This window comes from Pyrus communis, chromosome 15 (assembly GCF_963583255.1).
Source record: "Pyrus communis chromosome 15, drPyrComm1.1, whole genome shotgun sequence".
Taxonomy (NCBI): Eukaryota; Viridiplantae; Streptophyta; class Magnoliopsida; order Rosales; family Rosaceae; genus Pyrus; species Pyrus communis.
The window spans coordinates 12,315,860-12,325,122 of record NC_084817.1 but is presented as its reverse complement, the minus strand read 5'-3'; the positions used below and the strand labels follow the sequence as shown (position 1 = coordinate 12,325,122).

General features: G+C 40.8%; 1 protein-coding gene across 1 annotated transcript; it reads right to left on the bottom strand.

The window, feature by feature from the left end:
* Positions 1-3,282: 3,282 nt before the first annotated feature.
* LOC137716836 (DEAD-box ATP-dependent RNA helicase 32-like) lies at positions 3,283-6,995 on the bottom strand. Its single transcript, XM_068456205.1, has 8 exons — positions 6,604-6,995; positions 6,195-6,476; positions 5,388-5,714; positions 5,013-5,204; positions 4,741-4,896; positions 4,252-4,640; positions 3,833-4,005; positions 3,283-3,755 (listed from the first exon to the last, which is right to left on the bottom strand). The coding sequence occupies exons 1-8, from the start codon at positions 6,973-6,975 to the stop codon at positions 3,403-3,405; spliced, it is 2,244 nt and encodes a 747-aa protein (XP_068312306.1). The 5' UTR covers positions 6,976-6,995; the 3' UTR covers positions 3,283-3,402.
* Between the last annotated feature and the right edge of the window lie 2,268 nt (positions 6,996-9,263).

Here is a 9,263-nt window from a genome sequence, read left to right as displayed (position 1 = left end):
CCTAATCTATACCTTCATCTGCTCTCTCTAAAACTTGTCCCTCTTTCTAGAATTTGTCTCCCTTCATCTGTTCATAGTCCAAAGTTCAAACACAACCAAGCCATAATTACAAAACCTAAATCAAAGAAATACTGCGTTCAAAAGAGACTCTCAGAGGCCCTAAGGAATCAAGCTTCATAAATCGTGAATCGGATCCCACCAACCCGAACATGGCTCCAACCCCATGTCCCTTCCCAATTTGCCCCTACACACCCATGCCGATCTCATTGGAAACCCTACCCACTTTTTGCGGTTCTCCGACGTATCTAGGTTTGAGTAGTTGTCCATCTCCAAGAATACTAAGGATGCCTTACTCCAGTCCAAGTACAGTGTAAAGACCGATATTCAGAGGGTCGCTTTGCCCCACGCCGTATACGGGAGAGATTTTCACAGTGGTTCCAAGATAGTATCTGGGAAAACTCTAGGTTTCGTTATACCGGCAAGTTTTTAGGGTTTTGTTTTTTTGTTTACGCAAGCAATATTATACTTTAAAGTTTAAACTAATCTAGCTAAATAGCTAATATGACATTTGAATTCGAGTGCATACAGAAGCAAATCTTTTAGTTGAAAATTGAGCACGTTAGAATTGTGAAAAAGAAAACAAAAATGTTCAAGTCGTTGTGAGTTTAGTTACCATTTCCCCTCCAGCTTTTGGAAAAATTGTACAGAGAGAGATGATGTCGTGAGGATGGTGTAGGCGGCGTCATACTATCTCCAAAAAGCGAATTAACTGTTCAAAATTTTCTTGTGTTGAATTCGGTTGGAAGGCACCATTACTTTAGTGCTAGTCTTCTAATCAACAGTCGAAAGGACATAAAATAAAAAAAAAAAAAAAAGTGCGCACAAATAAACTCAACATATTGGTTTGCACGCCTGGATGGCTTCTTTAGCACATGAACAGAATTGAACATTTTTTTGTTCATAGCTTCAGGTTTACTTTATCGTCTATCAATACTCTATTTTTTTTTATTTCAGTTTCACCTAACTCACTAACATACTCTCACTTTGTTTTTTATTTGGACAATTTCATCCCTTCTCAAATTTCTTCATAATTTATTGCATTAGTTACATTTTTTTTTTTGGTTTGAGGGGTTTTTAGTCCCTTTCATTTTTTTGTGAAGACTTGAGACACCAAAACTGACCTTTGGCTTTCTAATATTAGAGTTTAAACAGACAATTTCAAATATTTCCATTAGTCTTTTTTTTTTTTTTTTTTGGTGTCAAAAACGTGTCCCTTGATAAACATAAACATCCAAATTATCTTTCCCGAATATAAACCCAACGACTTAGCCATCAATTTCCCTAAACATAAACTTTACTCTTTAACTCCACCAAACATAAACCCTGATCTCTATCTTCACTTGCCCTCTCTAAGACCATGCCCCTCTCTCTAGAATCTGTCTCCCCTAATTCATCAACAATCCAAAGTTGAAACACAACCAAGCCACAATGAGAAATCCTAAATCAAAGAAATATCGCATCCAAAAAAAACTCTCAGATCGACTCCAAGAAATCGAGCTTTTGAAATCGTGGATCGAATCCCACCAACCCGTACGCATCTCCAACCTCACGTCTCTTCCGAATTTCCCCTTACACTTACCTGTCGGTCGCATCAGCAACACCACCCTATTTTCGCGATACGCCTACACCACTAGGTTCTAGCAGTTGCCCATCTCTAATAATACTAAGGACACCTTACGCCAATCCAAGTATGATATAATGACCTATATTCAGAGGGAAATTGATGTTCACGGTGCTCAAGGGTTGGATCCAGGAAGACTCTAGCTTTCGTTATACCGGTATGTTTTTAGGGTTTTTATTTTTTTACGCAAGAGATATTATGCCTTTAGCTAAATATGGAAATTGAATTCGAGTGCATATGGAAGCACATCTTCTAATTGAAAATTTAGCACAAGCATGCCAACAACAATTTTCCGAAGAATCAGAAAAAAAAGTGGTCAAAGATTCCATTCAGAAATCGTCCTTTGGAAATGGATGTTTAGGAACCCCAAAACCCTAAAACAATCCACTAATGGAAATCATCAGAGTCAAAAGCTCGAAAATCGTCCAACAAATTCCGAAACTATCTGTGACGGAATGCAAAGTACACAAAACAAAAAGGAAAATGCATCGCATGTTTAATAGCACATAACGAACGCATAACAGCGAGAAAACCTAAATGCAATGCTGGGAGTGGAAGGAGGCGACTGAATCGACGCTTACCCCAAAAATCCATTCCATTTGCATTGTCCATCAGCATTCAGCAAGCGTCGGTGACGACGGTGAGGGACTGGGAGCTAAAGTTTCGAGAGATCGCGGGCGCCAAATGAGAGAGCAAATGAGGTTTCAGATCAGAGGGCCTCTTGTTTTGTTTGCTAGTTTGGGCTTCGGTTTTCAGAGAACGCGGTGTCGAAGGGGAAATCAAATGGGGTGGGCTGGGCTGCCATTGAGCTTAAGTTTCTTTTCTTTTCTCTTTTTCCTTTTTTTCCCTTTTTTTTTATTTTTTTTTTATGCCAAAAGTTCAATTTATCCGATCCAATATCAGTCCGAAATATCAAATTCTATCTTGTCCGGGCCATCAAATACACCCTTAAGAATTTTCGGTTGTCTTGGAATGAAGCAAAATGCAACAAGGAGCGGACTTCGTGTATCTTTCTCGACCATGGAGATGAGGAGTTTGGCTTTTAACTTGCGAAATTCATCCAAAGCAGTGATATGTCCTTTTATGAAGATCAAACACTTGGTGATTCCGACGACGAGAGCAATTAGAAGGTGCAGTTACTCGGGTTAGCTCCTTCGCATCAAAATGAATAAGAACATGGAAGCATGGATGAAGACGTTGTTGACGAGATGCATCCAGCCCTAGAGTTTGTTGATCAGGGGGAGCCTGAGCGACAAGAGCCTTAGCAAGGAGAGATTACCACGAGGACGTTTCAACATACATAAAAAATTCTTCTGAGAAAAATGCTTTCCGCCTGTGCATTGGCGCATGTGAAGAGACCAGTAATAATAATAAAAACGGTAATTTTCGCATATCTTCTTAGCCTCTCATGCACATATGACGTCCCCCACTTTATTTCTAATTTTATTCGGTTAAATGAATTAAAAGGGGGGGAGAAAAAAAAAAAACAACGAGGATAATGCATAAACAACTTCGTGGACCGACCCCAAGAGCTATTTAAATACAATATTCTAAATTTGGAACAACTTATATAGAATGGATTCACCCCTACGTGTCTTTCCGTATTTAATAATGCATTCCCAAGTCCCAATTCACTAACAAGTTCACTTGAGAGTATTATTACTAGACATCGGAAGCCATAAGGCAACGAACTCATTCTATGTAAATCCTTCTGCCCATAATTACGAGTGCATGGAACTTAACAATTTGAGAGCAACAGCCTCTTGTTCCTCCAAAGATATTGAGTCAGCAACGAACCCCGGTTTGTCCTTTCTTTCTTTTATCTCCCCGTCGCTATCACTACCAAAGTATATCTTTGGCCTTTTGTGGGGTCGATCGGCACACGGCTCTCCTTCCGAATCTGAAACATCCTCCTCCTCCTCCTCCTCCGGCTCCTCGTCTGTGTCCCCTCTCTTCGACCTAATCTTATCCTTCAAACGCTTCTCACGGCGGCGATGACCGTCCACAACCTTGTCATCCTTGTCCACCTTCTTCAAACCTTCCCTAAGCTTCTTATAATATTCGTTTTTCTTGTCTGCATTAAAAAGAGAGAGAAATTTCAGGGCGATCACTTTCTTTAGAAGAGACAAGATCCGACACGAAAATGCATACCTTGAATTTGATCGAGCAGACCACTGGCATTGCTGATATCAGCCAGGCTTGCTAGTGGTGGTAGCGTGTTGCCTTCCTCGTCAAAAACAACTCTAGTTCCCACTGGTCTATGGATATTGATCTTTAACTTCTTCTTCTTCTTCGAAACCCGAGTTGACGCTGTACAAGGCGGTCTGCAAGTCGCATAAGTATAGAGTTCAAAGTTTTGTCGTGTGACAATGGTAATGCATTCACAAATACTAAAGTTGGACGAGATCTTCTTCGATAACCATTACGGTTTTAGTTTATAGTTTTTGTTCACTCTTTGAAAACTGAAAACAAAATACTAAAAATGTTATCATACTGCCCTCAAGCTTATCAAATCATCCGAGTTCAAACAAGTATAAGAACATAATATGCAAGAAACTTACGAAATATACGCTGTACCATTTGTTGGAAGAGGATCTTTATCCCTTTCCTCGTCACTAGAAGCACCAAGAACAAGCTCCTCTTTAGGAAGCAGCTCCAATTCATGGTCCTTGTCCAAAAGCTCTGGTTCAACAACGGGAGATAGTTCTGACGCCTTCTTGGATGAGGACTTGATTTTGTTGCTTAAAAAACGTATTCTGGGGGTTGATGCTAGACCTATGGATGCAGAAAACTCATCAATTGGTAGTTTCGTAACGTCAAAAATCTCTTTGTCCTTCTTGGTAACAGACTTCAGATACGTTTTAAGGGCACTTTGAGCCCGAGCATGCAGTAGACCTGGGTACTGGACTATAAAATTTGCCAACTTTCCAGACACTGATTGCCCTACGTTCTTGTTAGGCTGAGAAATCAGTGGAACAGCGAATTCAGCGTAGGCCACATATCAATGGCGGCAACAGTAGAAAGATGTGGAAAATGGAGAAAACATATAACCCCTTTACCTTTATTTCCCGTATAGGTATGTTTGCCGCTTGTAATTTCTCAAGCATTTTTTCTTCAGACGGCATCAGAAATAAAAGTGATTTCCCTACTGAATCAAAGCGAGCAGTTCGACCAACTCTGTGTATGTAAGATGCAACATCTCCTGGACAATCCACCTATACATGTGAAAAGGATGCAACATCACCAATCCATCAGAGCGTCCTTTTACCTTTTCTAGCTTATGTAGAAGAAAAATGTGCAGGGGGCACTATTGGAACAGCCATAAACTCACCTGAACAACCCAGTCAACTCCCTGGTTGAAATCAAGGCCTCTTGAAGCCACATCAGTCGAAAAAAGTACGGAAGGTTGGTTACTAAACTCTGAGACGGTTGCCATTCTTCTACGTTGATCCAACTTACCATAAAGAGCCATCCAGGTTATTGTAGGAGAAAGCATTTTAAATGCTTCACATACAAATTGTACCTATTAAAACACCAATTCGACAATCATTCTTAGTAAATCATGGATTGGTAGCACGTAAAAAAATGGACAGCAAATACGCTTTGGGGTTTTAAAAAACTGTACTTCAACGAATCATTAAGAAATGTATAAAAGACGATAACATTTTTCAAAAAAATATAAATCACGCAACAAAGGCTGACTTACTTGCTTTCTGGTCGATAGAAACACTAGAATCCTGGATTTTAGATTTCTTTTTATGAAGCTCCACAACATGTCTAACTTTTGGTGAAGAGGGACGATGACAAATGTTTGCCGCAATTTATTAGGAGTGGCTGTCACAGACTTCTCATGCACGCTCAGAAATTCTGGATCCTTCAAACATAGAACCGCAAGATCCTTAACATCCTTTGGGTGAGTTGCCGAGAAGAGCAAGGTTTGCCTTTGCTTTGGTAGCTGTGAAATGATTGCATTCATTGTCTGCTTAAAACTTGGATCGCTGAGCATACTATCCACCTCGTCAAGGACAAAAACCTGTTCCACAGCCGTGAAAGTCCAACCAAATCAGGGATGCCTTTCTACTATTCACCGAAGGGGACTGCATGTGAGCCCAAACATCTAATGCTATTTGGTAATCTGAACCGTTCAACTTTGAATCATCAAGTGGTCAAACGGCCTTGGATTTTGATGGTTTTTTTTGTAAGGATGAGTCTTGAAAGGGTATCTAAAAACTACATGGTTTTTATAATTGAACCTCAATGTCGCAATGCCCCGTACAATGGATCCCTCTTAAGAATGGGGTCCCACGTATATACACACAATGGATAAATACTAGTGTCATGGATACCCAAAAATAAAAACACCATACCTTGAGTTTCAAGTTTACAAACTTGACGGTTTGACTTGCACGAGGTTAAGTGAGATCAAGTTCGAGTTAAAGAAAAAACGAAATTAAGAAACAATAAGCAACTGCAGGTTCAATACAATATTACTGATGGAGACGATAAAGTCGACCTGAAGCTGTGAACAGTCAAAATGCGGTGTTTCATCCATGTGCTGAAGAAGCCGGCCGGGCGTGCAAACCAATATGTTGCACTCATTTACGAGCTCCTTCTCTACTTGGACATCTTTTCCACGGCGACCACCAATTAGGAGGGCAGCACTAAAACTATGGTGCCTCCCCACCAATCTCAACACGTCAAATGTTTGACTGGCTATTTCCCTCGTCGGAGAGATTACGATGCTGACCACCCCATCCTGAGGACACCATCTCCCTCTGTACAATTTTTCCACAATCTGAAAACAAGGCAGAGGCAACTATGTGATCACATTGTTTTAAAAAAGAAACACCCGCCCCCCCCCCCCCCCCCCCCCCAACACCCGGGAGCGCGCGCGACAAGACGACGCCTCTCGACAGACTTACTGGAATTACAAAAGCAAGAGTCTTTCCGGAGCCAGTCTTGGCAGCACCGCGAACATCTCTGCCGCATAAGGCGTGGGGCAAACACGCCCTCTGAATATCGCTCATTTGGACGTACTTGTTGCATTGGCGCAAGGCGTCCTTGGTCTTCTTAGAAATGGGCAGCTGGTCGAACCTGGTGGCACCGGCGTAGCGCGAAAATCGTGTGGAGTCGAGGCGGCCAGCGCGGGCGTCTGAGGGCAAAGCGGGGAGAGACATGGGGTTGGAGCCGCGTTCGGGTTGCTGGGATTCGATCCACGATTTCAGAAGCTCGATTTCGTGGAGCTCAGAGTGTTGACTTTGGATGCGAGATTTCGTTGATATGAGTTTTCTCATCGTCGCTTCGTTGGTTGTGTTTCTACCTCGGACTGTGGAAATATGAAAAGAGAGAGCGCGAGGGAAGCGGCAGAGGTCTCCAAGGTAAGGGGTAGGTTTTTATATTTGGGAATAGAAGCGTAAATTTGGGCCGGGCCAACTTGTATTTTATGCTTAAGGTCTCCATCCATCTCTCCGTTCTTTTGCAAGATAGATCCTAGGTAGCGAAAGCTGTCGCTCTTTGGTACTTCATAATCTCCAATCCTCACCCCTAACTCATTTCAGCCTCCGTTTGCACTGAACTTGCACTCCATATATTCTGTCTTTGACCGACTTAGGTGAAGCCCTTTAGATTCCAACACCATGACGACATAAGCATGACAAAAAAAAATAAAAATCAAAAAGAAAAAAGGAAAAATTGCAAGTGAGTTTTGAAGCTTCGTGAACCCACCCTCCACATCGCTGATGACCGCCTCCGCATCCCCCAAATCCCAATTGGGTTCGCCTATTTCTCAATTGCAAGGGGTTTAGGGGCAAACCGTGGAAATTTCCAAGAAGCCCGAAGGAAAAAGAATCTGTCGTGTATCAGTGAATAGATGGCCATAATAACCATGGAATGCTGTTTCTTCATTCTGAATTGCAGCTATCACCATGAGAGCATCACTTTCTGATAGGAGCATATTCATGCGACTTAAATGGCTTGTTCTCGTGCATTTACGTTATGTTTCTTTAGTTATTTTAGTACTTTAAGCTATTTTCGTGTGTTTGTAGGCCGAAAGGGCTAAAGGAGCAAAAAGATGCATTTTGGAGACTTTTGGAGCACTTTTGGGCTAAGGATGGATAGCTTATGCTTGGAGCCAAAGTGTTGGACGAAATTGAAAACCTAATTGAAGACCAAAGTGTTGGAACCTTGTTCCCTTTAGTTTTAGGATATTTAAACCTTTCCTATATCCTTAGTCGTGCATAACATTCCAACATTCCACTCCTTCATTCACCACTTATCATATCATACACTTATCTTATCATCACCACATATCATTCATTTATTACTTATCATATCATTCATTCATCTACATATCAATAACCACATATCATTCATTTATTACTTATCATATCATTCATTCATCTACATATCAATAACCACTTATCTTATCACTCAACATATCATTCATTTATCACTTAACATATCATACACTTATCATAATCATTCACTTATCACTTATCATAATCATTCACTTATTCTTTCATCATTCAACCACCAATTCAACACATGCATCTTCAAACATATCAACCCTACAAGCACATGCTCCCCCTAATCCCTTGCCGTGCCTTCCTCAACCATTTCAACCACATTCTTCCACTTTGTCTCTCATCATTTCAGCCACATTTCTAACTCACATGCATCACATTCATTTCCAAATAACAATCACTTCAAATGCCATGCATTCACATGCATTTACACCACCAAAAACCCCTTTGCCGTGGGCTTTCAATGCCTTTCCAGCTTTCCCTTTTATTTTCCAGCTTTCATTCTTCACAATTTCAGCCATTACACATGCATTTCAAACCTTTCAACACCCTTTAATCATCTCCCTTTAAGTTATGATTTTATTTCCTAACCCTACATGCATTATTTATTAGCATCTTCACATGCATTCACACACACTTCACACAAACAAACACCCTTGTTGCCGTGAGTTCCCACTCCCATTTCCAGCTTTCCATAACTTTTCCTAGTTGTTTTATTACATACATTCCCCCTTCATTATTCCAAACACATGCACCCATAATCATTCATCCCCTCCTAGCTGCAATATTCCCTCTTTTGTTCCCCCATTTCACCTATAAATAAGCATCCAACACTCCTCAAAAAGCATTCACTCTTCCATACACATTTTCAGTTACAAACACCAAGCAACAAACACATTCTTGCCGTGCATATCCCTTCATTTTCTGCATATTTTCTCTTCATTCTTCCATCTCCAACCACTCCCTACTCCATTCCACATACACCTAAAGCCCTTAAGCTCACCTTAGACCTTGTGCTACAACAACGAGGAAGAAAAGAGTGCTTAAACGTTCATACAATTCAAGTTTGAGTTGTTGGAATGTTTAGGTGTTTCTTTGATTTCAAAGTTTAAATTTAATTCTCTTTGTTTTGTACGTATGAGAAGGGAAGAGAAGAGTGCCTAAACGTTCATACAATTCACGTTTGAGTTGTTGGAATGTTTAGGTGTTTCTTTGATTTCAAAGTTATGAGGAACTAAACCCCCCTTTAGCTAGGGGGTGATTCAAAATACATGTTTATG